Source organism: Diuraphis noxia, unplaced genomic scaffold (genome assembly GCF_037042655.1).
Source record: "Diuraphis noxia isolate RWA-SAM2 unplaced genomic scaffold, SU_Dnox_SAM2 contig0003, whole genome shotgun sequence".
In the NCBI taxonomy this organism is placed as follows: Eukaryota; Metazoa; Arthropoda; class Insecta; order Hemiptera; family Aphididae; genus Diuraphis; species Diuraphis noxia.
Genome location: NW_028301713.1, coordinates 74,285,564 through 74,301,904, shown reverse-complemented (window position 1 = coordinate 74,301,904; position 16,341 = coordinate 74,285,564). Strand labels below are relative to the sequence as shown.

Genomic DNA, 16,341 nt, shown 5'->3' with positions numbered 1-16,341 from the left:
GAAAAAATAAAATTAATGGTACAGAATAAATATTTTTCACTCGTGCAAAACAGTTTTTGCAATGTTTTACATTTGTAAGACAGAGACAACACATACAGGTTGGACCGTATACCGTGTGCGTGATCGCGAAAAATCAATTATAGGTTATTTTTAAATTGTGTTTTCCAATAATTGCTGCTCAATAAACGATATCGATAATGAACCAATGAACTATTCAATAAAGAATATTATTTAGTCCTAATAAATCCTAATAATAATATAATATCTAAATATAAAATAAATACTTATTAGTTGCCCTGTAACTGATAATATATTATATGAGTAATGAGTTTAGTATTTATAATTTTATATTTTATTTATATGAAGACTTTTGGATTAATTTTGTTTGAAATTAATAAAATATGAATAAAAACATTAAAAACGGTTTTGTTTATAAAAATAATGGAGGCATCCATAAAAATAAGAGTGTTCGGTAAGTTTAAATAAAATATAATCTAATCATTATAATATCGTATTCAATTTTTATGATTTTATATTTTAATATTAACAGATATTTGATCTGCAAAACCAAATATTGCAAAGACTCTGCTAAAATGTTTGCGAATGAGACAATTGTTGAGTTGTAGGAACATATGCATGACCCTCATGAACATGACCACAGAACACAATCACGACATTTAAAAAAAAGCATTCAGGCAAATATACTGAAAGACCGTTCTAAAAACGAGACAACAAGACTCCGTAGTCCGGACAATATAATATGTTGATTGATGAAGAAATGATTAGGTAAACATGAATTTAAATATTAATTATAAATTATATCTTTGGCATAAATGCAGTTTATTAGCTTCCAAGCGATATTTTTGTTTCAAAATGTGTGTTTTTGCTTGCCTAATTTGATGGTAGGTGCCTGCTTTCAAAAAAACCCGGTCGAACTTATTTTGGAAGTTATGGTAAAAAAACTTCAAAATGCTAAGTTTTTTCAAAAATCGTGTTTTTGAATTAAAAATACCAAACATTTTTTTTTCCAGAAATATATACTCGAATATATATGTTCAACATTTTAGTGGAATCAGAATTTGCCTAGCAGTTGCCCAGTAGTTGCGAACTTGTGTCTTGTGTACTATACCTAATAACTGTGTAAAAACATAAAACATGCAACTCGACTTAATTGATATTTACGAGCTTTTTTAGCGAAAACGTCAAGGGGATGTTCCTATAGCAGTCTTATTGGATACTAATTGCCAAAAACAATACACCAAAATGTGATCACGGACATTATCTTAAATTATGTTTGAGAGCAAATTGTTTGAACGGATATGTATGGATATGTCGAGAATATTCCACAAATTCAGGTCGAAAAAAGTTAATTCTAAAACTTTATTTGAAAATGCATTTGTTCCCATACTTAATATATTTATTTGCATCCCTAATATAAAGAAAGACATAATAAACAAATTAAAATATTGATCTAAAATTGTAAAATGAAATAAATTAAACTTTTAAATGATAATACAATTATTTAAAATAAATTTTATTAGAAATGCACTGTTGCAACCCTATACCCCTGGCCAGTGGCTGAGATCTAGATGAGAAAAGCTAGAGGAGCACAACTATGCCAGTTTTACCATCATCATTGAGCGAATTGGCAAACTTCCTGGATTTCAATGTGCGACATTATATGTGCTGTCAACAGCCCTTCTTCCAAGATAAGGTTACAGATACACATGGGAAATGTTCAATAATTTTTGCATGCAGTACACTTATTATTAGAAAAATTGTTATTCTTGGGTAGTAATGAATTGCTTGCTGACGCAACTTTTAAAGTTGTGCCTTCAACTCTACCAAACCGTCAACTTTTTATCATACATTTAATATACCAAAACCACGTGAGTTTTGTTAATTAAAGCTAACCATTTTTTAGTAAGTATATACATTGATAATTTCTAATATTTTATTAGTCCATACCGATTGTTTATGCATTGATGGAATCAAAGACTGAAGAGGCATATATACTCTATTATTAAGCAAGTGCAAAGGATTATTTCCATTTATAATGCCAGCAAATATAATGACTGATTTTGAATCTGGATTACCGAATGCTTTTAAATCTGTTTATCCAGATGCAGATCAGCATTCTTGTTTTTTCCATTATGTACCTACAGGTATTTTAATGATTATTTAAACATGTAGTCATAATTCATTTATTTATTGATAATTAATGGGCAGTGCCCTTTGAATACAAATAAGTAATACACTTTTTAATCATAACTGAGTTAAATAGATTATTCAGAATGTATAACTTAGTATGTTCTGAATTTGTAAGATAGAGACAACGCATCTGGATGTAGCATCCTCTTAAATAAAAATTGTTTTAATATATATTAATAGTTACAATTTTTTTTCCATATATACTACTGGCATTTAATCGATAAATGGAAAAAAAATTGAATAATTAATCTATAAATAATTCATTGCCAAAGTTTAAACTTCTTTATTAGATTATTTTTATTTTGTAAGTATGGTAAATCTTAAGCAGTATTGTTTATTTTCACTCGTTATTTCAGGCACTAGTCAAAAATATCAGAACAAGAGGATTAACACACTTTGTTAAATCTAATTTGGATGCACAATTTTGTGTGCAGATGTTTTGTGTATTGGCATTATTACCTACAAATAAAATAGATGAAGGGTATTCAGTAATTTGCCAATATGCCAGGGATAAGAACATATTCATGGATATGGCACCATTTTTTAGTTATTTTTCAAGGTTTGCCACCTATGTGTATAACAATATGTCAATAGATAAATTTTATATTTTAAATTAAATTTATGTTGTTTTGTTTCAGGTATTGGTTAAATAATCAAAATGGAGGTGAGTATTTGCTTTCAGTACACGTGTACTGTATACGGAATAGCAAGGCGTACCAATAATAAAATTGAATCGTTTCATGGACGTCTAAAAGATAAGTTTCAAGTGATGCATCCAAACCTTTAGAAATTGTTGAGTAACCATGACTAAATTTCAATTTTTAATTATGAATTTTTTTAAAATAATATAATTTACTCTATGAAATGTTTAGAGGTTGATTAGTGAAACCTGAATTATATTTATATTACCTCTATTAGTTGTTTTATTTGTCTATTTTAAGTTTTAACATTAAAATATTTACTACTTTACTAGTAAGGATCTAAGTTTGCATACATTTATGAAATATGTTACCTAATATTTATTAAGTAATTTCTGTTTTGTTTATAGCACACTAAACGAATTAAGTAATAATATTATTTATAAAACTGAATTTAGTAAATATTACATAACATAATTTTATTAAACTAAAATTTTTTAGATTCATGTATCAGGCCAGCAGCATCAAGAACCACTTGTTTTGCTAGGTACAGTTTTAATATACTTATTTTAAAATGTAAAACCTATATTCAAAAAATGCATTAAATTTGTATTATAGACAATGAAAATGACTATGCGATTCCAGAAGATGTGGACCCAATTGAAACAGAATATGTAGAAATAATAGCTGCAGAAAGGAAGGAAGAGAGACAGCATTTATCTGATGCACATTACAATCATAATGAACCATTGCAACCAAACCACTAAACTTGCATAATTTGTAACCAAGCAAGTACAGATGTTATAATGCCTTGTGCCTTGCGGACATAAAGTTGTATGTGGATGTGAAGAATGGCTGGGATTCAAAATAACTGTCCAATTTGTGCGGTTCCCCTCATTCTAATTATGAAAGTATATGATTAATGTTAAGTTGCTAGGATTTTTTTTTGTATTGCAGTGACAAATTATAGTACAATTTGTATTATAGTGAGATTCTCAATGTAAAGTGGTAAACATATTTGTTGCATATTTGCCATACTTAGTTAATAATTATTATTTAACAATTAATAACTATTATTATTTATTAGTTTTAAGTAAATGTAATAAATAAATTTATTTTATGCTATCAGTATTTAATATTACCATAGAACCGCTATTAATGATAATGCACAGCAGCTGTTTTTTGGTTATATTTTCCCGACTAGTACTATTACTATTCTGTAATATTTTCCTGAGAAAATCTACCCTGGAAAGTAGGTACGGTTCCTTCCCAATATTAATTCCAACAAATTTGTATCCCAATTTATATATTTTAATTCATTTAAATGATACTTCCCACAACTTATCATTTATTCATCAAAGTTATTCCTTGATATATTCTGTCCAGAATAGTACACGGGTCCCAGTAATTATTATCCCGATTTTTACATGGGCCCATTCATAGACTGATCATAGTACTCTACTAAGAGTTGTTCTTTTTATTTATATTTTTTTAATTCTGACACGTCTTGATAGTTTGGTACCTTAAACATATAAACTAACTAACCATAATTTTATTATAATATATTTTAAATGCAATAGTTTATACTGTTTATAGTGTGTTAGTGTGTATACTGTATAAACCATTGGCCTATTATAAAAATAATAGATCAATGGTATAAAAGGGCTTTATTATTATTATTATTATTCATAGTATAGGTTGTTATAGTACCGTACATATATATATTGTGCTTTATTATCTATGGGTTTATACGTTTATACGTTTATATGATAATATCTTATATTATAAGAATTCATAGATAATATGCTTGATACCGTTAAACTGTTTTATTTATATCTTGTTAATTCTAAATTGTTTTTGTTATTAGCAAAAAATGAATATCACGATTCACGACTTCGAACCAAGGTCAACAAGTTGCTGTAAAATTAAGTTATTACGTTATTAGTTTCCTTGTAGTTCAAAGTTCAAGCACTGAAACACATCAAATTCAAACGTTATCTCAGAGAACAGTGATTATCAATTTTACTTATAAAGTTCGTGTTTACGTATGCCCACGTTTTACGAGCAATAAAAAGCTACTTAGATAATAGTATACTAGGTAATACATTTTGTGGCTATAGTACATCAACTATTAAGGTGTAGCGTATTCTATAATAAATTAATTTGGTAAATCTGATACTTGAAAATATTTTAGTCCGATAATGAAAAACCATTAGCAAATATTTGTTTCAGTTTTTTTTTTTAAAATTACATTATAACTATATGGAATTAACAAAAAATTTAAAAGTTTGATTAACTGACGTCATAAAAACTATTCAATAATTTCTAAAAATTATGTACCTTTATTTTATTGTATGTTAATTAATTTGATTGTTTTCAATTTGATTAATTTAATACTATTATAATGAAATTTAATTTTTTTAATCTTCGCAAGCTTTCCTCTAAGGCATCATTGTTTAAAAATGTTCAGTTAACCAAAGATAGATTTCCTTATTTAAAAAAAGGCCCATATGCTACGGTAGACTCTACAGATGTTGATTATTTCAAAAACCTTTTAGGTGTTAACAATTTTATTACTGGTGAAGAAGTAAAATCTTACAATGAAGATTGGTTAAAATCTGTTTCTGGTAAGTATATAAAATGCCAATGATTGTTATTTTAATAATAAATAAATTGTATGCATAGGTTTTAGTAAGTATGTGCTTAAACCAAAAACAACAGAACAAGTATCAAAAATTCTCAAATATTGTTATAAGCACAGTATAGCAGTTTGTGTTCAAGGTGGCAATACTGGTCTTGTTGGTGGTAGTGTTCCAGTTTTTGATGAAGTAATTTTGTCCACTTCTGCAATGAATTCAATTATTAGCTTTAATAAATTGTCAGGTAAACATAAACAATAAATATTTAATGCCAAAATTATACTTATTGAATAAATAACATTGAGTTAGATTTTATAAATTGAGTTTATTTAGGTGTTTTAGTATGTCAGGCTGGATGTGTATTAGAAAATTTGATGAATTATGTTCAAAACGAAGGGTTTATAATGCCATTTGATTTGGGTGCTAAAGGCACCTGTCAGATTGGAGGTAATTTAGCAACTAATGCAGGAGGTTTAAGATTAATTAAATATGGAAGTTTACAAGGAAGCGTATTGGGATTACAAGCGGTAGTTTTGTTTATAATTATACAATTTAAATAATTACTAAATTAAGTATAATAATTGCATTGTTAATTTATGGCTTTTAGGTGTTGGCTGATGGACAAGTTTTAGATTGTCTTAATACATTAAAAAAAGATAATACTGGATATCATTTGAAACATTTGTTTATTGGTTCTGAAGGAACCTTGGGAGTTATTACAAAAATCGCTATTCAATGTCCAAACACCCCAAAATTTGTTAATGTGTCATTTATTGGTGAGTTAAAAATTCTATATTCATCTTTTTTTTTAAGTTATTATATTCAGGCCTGTTAATAAATATTTTCCTTCTTAAAGGTCACCACACACTGCAGTGGTGGTAATGTAAAATTCTTTTGTTTTGGCAGTGGCGGTAAAATTGAGTCCGGCATCATTTTGCCGTAACCGCCACAGCTACCGTTGCAGTGTGTGGCGACCTTTAAGCCAATACTTTAACACCATTCTTCTGGCATAATGTAAAAAAAGAATGTTTAATTAAACCGTTATTAGTGTTATTGTATGACAAAAATTTTTTATTGTAATGCAGTAATATACATTTTTACTTATAGGCTTATGAGATATGAGTTATGATAATAATTTATTTATATTCTTGAAAAAAAATATTTAATATAAAACAATTTTAGTGGAAGAGCCTCACCAAAAATGTTGCCCTGGCCCGCCACAAAATGTCTTAGTAGCAGTCACTCTGTAAACAGATAATAGCTTAAAATTAATTTAATCTAAATATTTAAAAAATTGTATTATGTATATACAAAAAATTATAATAATAGGTTAGGTATATTTGAATAAAAATAATATTCTTTGTTTAAATATCAAAATTCTTACTTCAAAACTCATAAAAAGTTACTGTATGTTTATGCTCATTGCTCAACTTTTTTCTTTAATTGCAATATTAAAAACTTATGAATAGAGTTTGGATATAGTAGAGATCTATTTCTTTTTCAATTGAACTAATATGAAGCTGTGCCAGCTTTAATTCGATTTATATTACTTAGAACAAAATGCTTAGAATCTTATTTTACTTCTAATGAGTTAGTTTTTCTAATTTTAATTTAAAAGCTTTTTATAAACAGAACCCCTTAAATGTTTTCTGTCATCACTCATTTTAATCAACACATTTAAATTCAAAAATATTTAAGTTTTGTTTCCTTTAGAAATATTTAATTGTATTTGATGTAAAAAAAAATAATTCATTGTATAATTCTGTATAAAATTCACCAATTACTCAATATTTTACCACCCCAGGCTATCTCCCTAGTTCTCTAGTGTAATTAATTATGTTCTTGTCCCTGTGTGACATCACAATAGTTTTGAATTAATTATAAACAATTTATGGCTATCAAATTTAAATAGGTAATTATATTCTTTATTTAATTTTACTATCCTAAGGAACACATAAATTACTTGTATTCCAATGACTGACCTGATTGTGTTCATTATTATTTATTTACAGGCTTAGAATCATTTGATAAAGTATTAAGTTTCTTCTCACTAGTACGAAAAGAATTTACTGCTAGTCTTTCATCATTTGAACTAATGGACTCAGTAGCAATAAAGAGTGTGGAAAAAAATATTGGCATCAAGTGTCCAATAAATGACAATCTGGAATTTTACGTTCTTGTAGAATTATCTAGTGATAACAATTATATCAGTCATTCTATTCAAGAATTTTTAGAAAAAGCTTTAGATGAAGAAATAATTTTAGATGCTACTGTAGCAGACCAACCATCACTAATTCAAGTAATGAATATCTATTGAGGCAATATAATAATAAACAAATGAACATCAAAGTAAATAATTTTACTTAGACAATTGAAAATGTTTAGAATTTATGGAAGATAAGAGAAAATATTCCTGAAAGTTTATTAAGATATGGATATGTCTATAAATATGATATAACTTTACCTCATGAATTATTTTATGAGATTGTATCTGATATAAGGAAACGATTAGAAAAACTAGATGTTAAAGCTGTTTGTGGCTATGGACATTTAGGTAATAATCTTGTATTTATAGTTTTAATAATATTACACATTAATGAACTAATTTGTATTTTATTTATATTCATAGGTGATGGAAATTTACATTTAAATGTGGCTACTTTTGAACATAATGTTGAAATAGCCTCGGCCATTGAACCTTATGTTTATGAATGGACTAGTAAATACAAAGGAAGTGTAAGTGCTGAACATGGAATAGGGTTTTTAAAGAGTAAATATTTAAAGTATTCAAAAACCAATTTAGAAATTGATTTAATGAAAAAATTAAAAAATACTATTGACCCAAAGACTATATTAAATCCATACAAGATTTTTCCGCAGGATGATAATTGAGTTTCATGACAATTTTTTTATTGATATTAGTAGATTATTTTATATTTTTTTGTCAACCATTTAATTTATTGAGATATCAAATATGTTTTTTTTTAAACAAATTGTTCATAATTTTTGTTATATGAACTAGTATAAGTATATTGAGGTTCAAAAGTTGATAGACACAAAAGCAAGTTAATAAACAAATATTTATTATAATTGTTATAGACATTGGATACTAAGAAGTTAAAAGATTAAACATTTGTTTACTAATATACAAAACAATAGAGTTCTCAATTATTTACAAAACGTACAATGAAATATGAATTTGAATATTTAATTTTTCACCTATAAGATATATATATATATATATTACGACAAACTAAAATATTTATTTAACTATGGTCATTACTCATAAAGGAGCGACCTGGGAAAACAATTCATGTCAGGAAAAATTATTACCCAGGTCACATTTCTAGGTCTACGTCGTAGGCATAACTAGGTGGGTAGTAACTTGAGGACTATAAGCATAGATCTATAGTACTTGGTATAAAGAAATACTTTTAAATAGTTAATGAAGGTCTATTGTCTATGTTTACATAATACACTAGGCATCACTATCGCTTATCCTATTATTACATAGTTTAACAGTTATGTATTTGGTTTTATGGCTATAATCTGGTCGATACCTGTTGGATTAATAGTTAATACTATGTTAATTACTAATTGAAATACAATTATTAAAATAGTTACTTGTGACAATGTCATTCGCCATAGATTTTTGTGCAATACAATATATTAGTATATTAAAATTCAATGTCTCCAAATAGGGTATGTTTTAATGTTGGGTGTCATCAAATACAAACTATATTATATGAGTGAAGCAAGGTTAAAAAAACTCATCAGTTAGTATCACAGGCAATGGCTGTCAAATAGGGAGGGGGAATGATGAAAGCGATAGATCCTCCTTATTACCCTTATTCAATGTTTAGTAACTGATGACCATAAATTATATTAATAATTAAATACTGCGTGTTAAAAAAACATTCATAATATATTATTATTTATTGATCGGTAAAAATTAAAATTAATGTATTCAACTTATTAATTTTCAATAATTCAGATTTATTTTTCATAAGTTTATAGCAGTGGTGATCAACTTTTTTTTAAATGGTACAATTTCTAAGTGTAGTTTATTTAACAATAATTATTAGAAAAAAATATATGCAAATAACTTGTTTTGTTTGCTATTGTTATCTTGCTATCTACCTATATTATTGGTTCTTAATTTATTATACTAATTTAGGTACTCAAATAGTCAAATGTAAACTGTTAAGTTACATATTATGTCAAGACAAATATATAGCTACTAGCTAGACTACGGATGACAGATGAATCGAAAATAAAGCTCCAGACGTTCATAAAAAACTTTAAAAAGTTCCCTTTCCAACCATTCTATAAAATGAGATTAGGTACACTTATTAGTCTTATGCCATGTTAGTATGTTACCTTCCGTCGGATATTTTAGTAGTGTATCAACTGTATCATAGTAGATTGGAATAGGTTTGCAGTTTGTTAGAGTTACGAGGGTAGCAAGTTCGATTCCGTGGCCGGCAATATCCACGATAGTTATTTCGACTTTATTAAACATTTATTTATTTAACATTTTTTTTTTCCTGTACATTAAACTTTGCATGTGCTCTGTGACACATAGCACCGTCCTGTTAAAATCACATGTCCTCGTGACGATTTGAGGACGTGGTGATATCGCGCGACGGCGACATAAATGTGCGATTTAACCCTTTGCATCTTAAATCGCATCGTCTATGATGCAAACAATTAATGCCCTCAAAGTCAAAATAACCAAAGCCATCCAGCAAATTCAATCGTATTTATGCGACAGTCATAGAAAATTGGATACCCCTAATACGTGCCAACACTATAGGCAAATCCGTGGCAAATATTTAAAGGATGTTACATTCCATTCATAATATTCAGCTTGGAATGAAATGATTCACAACATAATAAGTTGAATGAATCGTAGATTTAGAAAATTCAGTCCAAATAGATGTCCACAAATTAGTCATCTCATAAGTTTCTAAGAAGTAGTCACAAAATACATGTAGGTAGGTCGTCGTTACGTATACGATCATCGTTAGGTTGAATATTATTGCTATGATTTTGAACACCATGAAATGTGAATAATTGGTTAGGATTTTTAGTACAAAATTGAAATGTACCTAGAACAAATAATTAAATTTGCACACTCTTTTAATATTTTAAATTTAGCTACGATGTTTTGTTCATGATTATAAATAAGTAAATATTTAGCTCTATTAGTTTTGATGTTATATTAAGACAACAGCTATTAATTATGTAACGATATAGTAGCTAATAAATACAAAAGATATATTTAAAAAACAATGTGTCAATAATATTATTAAAAATAATATACATACATTAGGTATAATATTATATCACTAACTTGGATGACTTGTTAGGAAAATTTCTACACAATAGAAAAAAAATTAAAAATATTTATTTAAAAAAATCCATTGTATAAATTATTATCGTTGTAACTTAATATTTTAGGCTTTAGTGTTAAGAAAAATCTTGGAGACTTAGTTTTATTAAAAAAGTCCCAAGTTTAAAAAAAAATTTTCCTCCGAGTTTTTTTTCCATTCCCTATTAAAGCTACCTGTATATCCTAATTTCAAAGTATTAGACAATTTAAGATCCGTAATATAATAGTCTACGATTTAAAATACATAAAACCGTAAGTCACAATGGAGGTTCAGAATAGAGATAATTTTTTTGGTTAATGATAATTTATATTATTCAATATGGTAGTTGGTAGTTCATACATAGATAATATTTATTATATTCTATACCACGATTAAAGATATAATATATAATCGTGTTCTGGTGTTCAATATAATATTGACCATTGATTTTATAATAATATAGTCTATACTCTATAGACTATAATTCTATATTATCTACGAGCAGTCACGGACTCGGGACTACACGTCTACACTACTACAGTCCGAGTCCGTCTCCGTGTCGGTGTCTGTCGTGTCTATTAGTTATAAATATTATATGATTGGTGATATGAATTTATGATCTAAGGATTACAGTTGTTGATGCTTATAAAATACCTGGAATAAAATACTATATAGTTTTTTTATTCCATGTCGCTGTTGATAGTGATTAGGGACGCATCGTGCGTTATTATTCTTCATCGTTCATCCACTTCATACTGATCGTGATGGTGATGGTGTACAAATTGTATTTCAGTTTTCAGACTTTCAGTATTTTGTGTGTTGTTTGTTGACCATCTTGAATCATAAGTCATATTAGTGAATATCGGCATACTTAAATATTGGTTAGTGAATATTATGTACAATTTCGTACCGCCGTCCATGTGTGCTGTGTAGTGTGTTAGTGATTTTTGATTTGTGTTATGTTATTAGATCTACTTAAAATATTTATTTCGCGACGGACTTGGAAGTAGCCACTATGGTAATGACATATTTTAATTCTTAGATTTAGTGATATTTGTTTTAAATTGTTACAAACATGTCCATTACTGTGGATACTTCTTTTTTGGTACCTCCACCTCCAATAAACTTTTCAATTCCGCCGCCTTCAACCAATACATTTATTCCGACTAACTATCGGTTTCAAGGCCCTATACCCTTACACATTCGTGGCCCGAGTTTGGGTGGACCACCAAGACATCAACTAAACAAAAGTACTCCACCAATTGATGTAGATTTCGATGGCAAACGTTTGAGGAAATCAGGTCTTCGTAAGACTGTGGATTACAATGCATCACTAATTCGGATGCTTCAAAATCGTGTTTGGCAACGAGATTTTAGAGATCGACCATTTTTACAACCAGATATATTGTATACACCTCAACTTTTACCTCCACAGTGTTATGTAGATAACTCTGTAAATTCTGTTACTACTGCTTTTGTCAAAACAGTTACTAATAAAGTACGGTGTCCTGTGTTTTGTTTAGCATGGACACCTGAAGGTAGACGTTTAATAACTGGTGCGTCCAGCGGAGAATTTACTCTATGGAATGGACTAACGTTCAATTTTGAAACTATTTTACAAGCGCATGACTCACCTGTTCGTTCAATGGTATGGTCTCATAATGGTAACTGGATGACCACTGGTGACCACACTGGTTTCATAAAGTATTGGCAATCAAATATGAATAATGTCAAGATGTTTCAAGCGCATAATGAAGCTGTTCGAGGTATAAGTTTTAGCCAATCAGACGATAAATTTGCAACTTGTTCAGATGATGGAACCATACGGATTTGGGACTTTTTTACTAACAGAGAAGAAAAAATACTTAGAGGACATGGGGCAGATGTAAAATGCATTGATTGGCATCCACATAAAGGTCTTTTAATTTCTGGTAGTAAAGATAATCAACAGCCAATTAAATTGTGGGACCCAAAAACTGGTCAATCACTAGCCACTTTACACGCTCATAAAAGTACAGTTATGGATGTTAAATGGAATGCTAATGGTAATTGGGTTGTGTCTGCTTCCAGAGATCACTTATTAAAATTATTTGATATTAGAAATCTTTCTCACGAAGTTCAAACATTCAGAGGTCACAAAAAAGAAGCTAGTACTATAGCCTGGCATCCATATCATGAAAACTTATTTTGTAGTGGTGGCTCTGATGGTGCTATATTATTTTGGAATGTGGGTGTTGATAAATTTGTTGGATCTGTTGATCAAGCTCATGATAGTATTGTTTGGTCATTAGCTTGGCATCCATTAGGTGAGGTTTTGTGTTCTGGTTCAAATGATTACACTTGTAAGTTTTGGACTCGAAATAGACCGGGAGATAAAATGACAGGTAAATATCACTCAGTAAATACAGTTTCTAACATGTTAAAAACAGATAATATGTGTGCTGATGCTCAATCGACTATTCCTGGAATGGGTCTAGAAGATATTGATGAAGAAGATTCCAGTAAAACATTAGTGGACAATAATACCATACCACTTTTAGATATTGCATCTACTGAAGAAACAACTAGAGTTCGACAAATTAAGAAAATCCCTTACTCTAAACCTATTCCTAAAAATTTCCAAAAGTTTTGGAATGAATATAAGACTAATGATGAAATAATCGAAGATGATGCTGAAGAAAATCTTGGCCCTGACAGTGATGTAGTCAATAATGTCGTTGAAAGCTTAATGGATTTGATACCAGGTTCTAGACCAGCTAGTGAATTGAAGCCAGAATCTCTTCTTGTATATGGACAAATGATAAAAGTTGATCAAAATTCACCATTAGCTAATGCAATTAGAGAAGGTCGAGAATCATTAATGCGTCTTCTTCATTCTGGTGCTATTCCAGAAGTACGGCAACATATATCTTTTGAAAGTAATAAAGATCCAATTTATTCATATGCTGCCAAACACCTTCAAAAAGATCAAGATTTGCGTAGAAATCAATTCATTAATAGTAATGTAAATGTCAACTTTCCTATGAATCAAGATGTTGATCTTAGAGTCAATAATAATTTTAATCCAAATTATGGTTCTTCTACTAATTTTCAAACAGCTTCTAATGATAATTTTAATAGACCAATTATACATCAACCATCAAACACAGCCGGATACAATCAACAACCACGATCATATTACAATAAATCACATCCTTACAATAACAATACACAAAATAATAGGCCATCTCGTCAATATGGAAACAATCAAAATGGCATGCGAAATGGTCCGCCACCTAATTTAATGGACTCCACCTTTTCAAGGCCATCCACTTACAGATCAAATTCACAAAGACCTCCTCAAAATTATAACAATATGTGAATTTTTCTGAGTGGGTACCGAGTTAAGATTTAAAACAATTACACGGTAATATTCGATTTATAAAATATTGTAAAATACTTGTTTATGTTTTGCATAAAAATTATAAAATAATTTCCTTATCATAGGTTGATAGATACATATAATTATTTTATGTATATAATATATATATATAAATATTTTTTTTTTTAGAATATTAACCAAAAATTAATGTTCAATGTAACATTTTTTGTCTGACTATTGTTGTTCATAAATTATTATTGTTATATTGTATAAACACAATTTAAAAGCATTTACTTTTAAAAAGTTTAAAAAAGAAAAGAAAAACCAAAATCATATACTAAATTTCATATTTTAATCCTGTTGACCTGTTCCCATTTTCTAAAAAAAATAAAATATTGCTGCATGTAATTACTTTTGATACAGTGGATTACACAATTGGTGTAGCAATCTGTATCTAATTTATTTTTCAGATTAAGCTCTCTTGGAGTTAATTCTCCCACTCTCCCTCCAAAACTACTTGAATAATATCTCTTTAGAGTAAAAGACTTTAAATAACATATACATTTGTTATTTAAAATAAACTGTAGTATTCTGGGTATTTTTGCTAGCTGCTATGGGTGTCCATAGGAGGGAGAACATGTCTTACTATGATTTTTTGTGCTTATGGCATATATAATTTTAAATTTCATTATAAATAACTAAATCATGCACAGCATTTGTAATAAATAAAAGAACGCCAGTGGATTTACCATGCTTAAACTCTGTTAAATATAAATTACACATAATATATTATTTTTAACATAGACTTTTGTATAATGTTGTTACAAATATTAAATCATATTAAGACACCTAATTTTTAATATAAAATACAATGTTCCCACCCTGGATTTTTTAAAATTGGGAACGTCTGTTATTTGATAGATATCACAATATGTTAGATGCTACAATAAATTTATTTCAGAAAAATATTTTTTAGGCTTCACAATAATTGCTACAGACCTGCTATTAATTGAGAAACTATTAGGTATTAATTTTAAATTTTGAGCTGAATGGCTGAATGGATGATCAACTAAATACAGTTTTGAAAATGTTGTCAGAATACAAGTCATAGTGGTCGTTTTGACATTGTTAGAAATAGAGTTGTCTGTTTGAATGAAAAATAAATGTGTATTTAAATTGTATAATATGTTTCATGGTTACCTTTAGATAATTTTTTTTCTTATTATTTCTAGACTTTAATTTTAGTATTACATGACAATCGACCATAATTCAGTCAAGATCAATGATTGAAAAAGAACCTTTTCTTATCGACATTAATTTTAAAAATGTCTATGAAAATCGAAATTTTATTGTGTATAGAATATGCTTATTTAATCATACATTCAAAAGTTAGTGATATCTATATAAATAGAAAATTGTGGAGATCATGAATTTCCAATATTTGCTTGGCAATATTGGTTCTCAAAATAATTTATATTTTTTTACAATCATCTGGTATATAATATTAAGTATCATCTGAGAATTTAAAATTGCATATGATTACTTATATATAGAAATAGAACTTACGTTTATAAATATTAGATCACCGAACTTAGACCATTCGATCAATCTGACCATTATAAAGTCCCGTATTATTGTATCTAAATGTTGTGAATAGTGATTTTTGAGTTGGATTATATATACATTATACGCTAAAAAAAGCTTATAAAGCTAGTTTATTTATAAACAATAAAATTGGTTGAGTTGGTTGAGTATAATATAAAACAAGAGTTCTATTGCCTCTATTTACCATCGACTAACCTACCAACTTAATTGGTAATTTTTATCGTAATTTTGTTAAAATCTGCAGATTACCTATTTCGTATGAAAAAATTGTGCCTGCCTAATATGTATCTTAAATATTTTTAAGTATCCAACTATGATAGAACTTTTAAAGGAACTTAATGCCTTAGATTTATGGTTTTTTGAACGAGCACATTTTTTTTTTGACTAGAGAATAAAAAAGTTTTATCGTGTAGGTATTCCATAATAATACTCGTAATATTAAATCGGTTAAAAGTATCTAAGGTTAATCATTTTTAACTTTTGAGTTAGAACCTGGGAATATACAAAATTAT

At 28.2% G+C, this 16,341-nt stretch overlaps 2 protein-coding genes and 1 pseudogene across 3 annotated transcripts; all 3 read left to right on the top strand.

Moving 5' to 3' along the window:
- The first annotated feature begins 349 nt into the window (after positions 1–349).
- Positions 350–5,476, top strand: LOC107171641 (uncharacterized; annotated as a pseudogene). The gene is made up of 7 exons (XR_016190966.1): positions 350–472; positions 551–953; positions 1,032–1,889; positions 1,962–2,165; positions 2,568–2,770; positions 2,850–4,947; positions 5,408–5,476. The product of XR_016190966.1 is annotated as an uncharacterized LOC107171641 (transcript).
- Positions 5,040–8,659, top strand: LOC107164554 (D-2-hydroxyglutarate dehydrogenase, mitochondrial-like). Its single transcript, XM_089223654.1, has 7 exons — positions 5,040–5,476; positions 5,535–5,732; positions 5,822–6,015; positions 6,096–6,264; positions 7,501–7,787; positions 7,874–8,042; positions 8,118–8,659. The coding sequence occupies exons 1-7, from the start codon at positions 5,254–5,256 to the stop codon at positions 8,378–8,380; spliced, it is 1,503 nt and encodes a 500-aa protein (XP_089079780.1). The 5' UTR covers positions 5,040–5,253; the 3' UTR covers positions 8,381–8,659.
- Positions 8,660–11,594: 2,935 nt separating this feature from the next.
- Positions 11,595–15,408, top strand: Wdr33 (WD repeat domain 33). The gene has a single exon (XM_015512419.2). The coding sequence runs from the start codon at positions 11,939–11,941 to the stop codon at positions 14,222–14,224; it is 2,286 nt and encodes a 761-aa protein (XP_015367905.2). The 5' UTR covers positions 11,595–11,938; the 3' UTR covers positions 14,225–15,408.
- Positions 15,409–16,341: the final 933 nt, after the last annotated feature.

Excerpts from the sequence above, each read along its gene's own strand:
- Wdr33 (XM_015512419.2), top strand. The coding sequence starts at position 11,939 with ATGTCCATTACTGTGGATACTTCTTTTTTGGTACCTCCACCTCCAATA.
- LOC107164554 (XM_089223654.1), top strand. The coding sequence starts at position 5,254 with ATGAAATTTAATTTTTTTAATCTTCGCAAGCTTTCCTCTAAGGCATCA. Across the intron at positions 5,733-5,821 it reads TAGCTTTAATAAATTGTCAG|GTGTTTTAGTATGTCAGGCT; the intron begins GTAAACATAAAC and ends GAGTTTATTTAG. Across the intron at positions 6,016-6,095 it reads GCGTATTGGGATTACAAGCG|GTGTTGGCTGATGGACAAGT; the intron begins GTAGTTTTGTTT and ends TATGGCTTTTAG.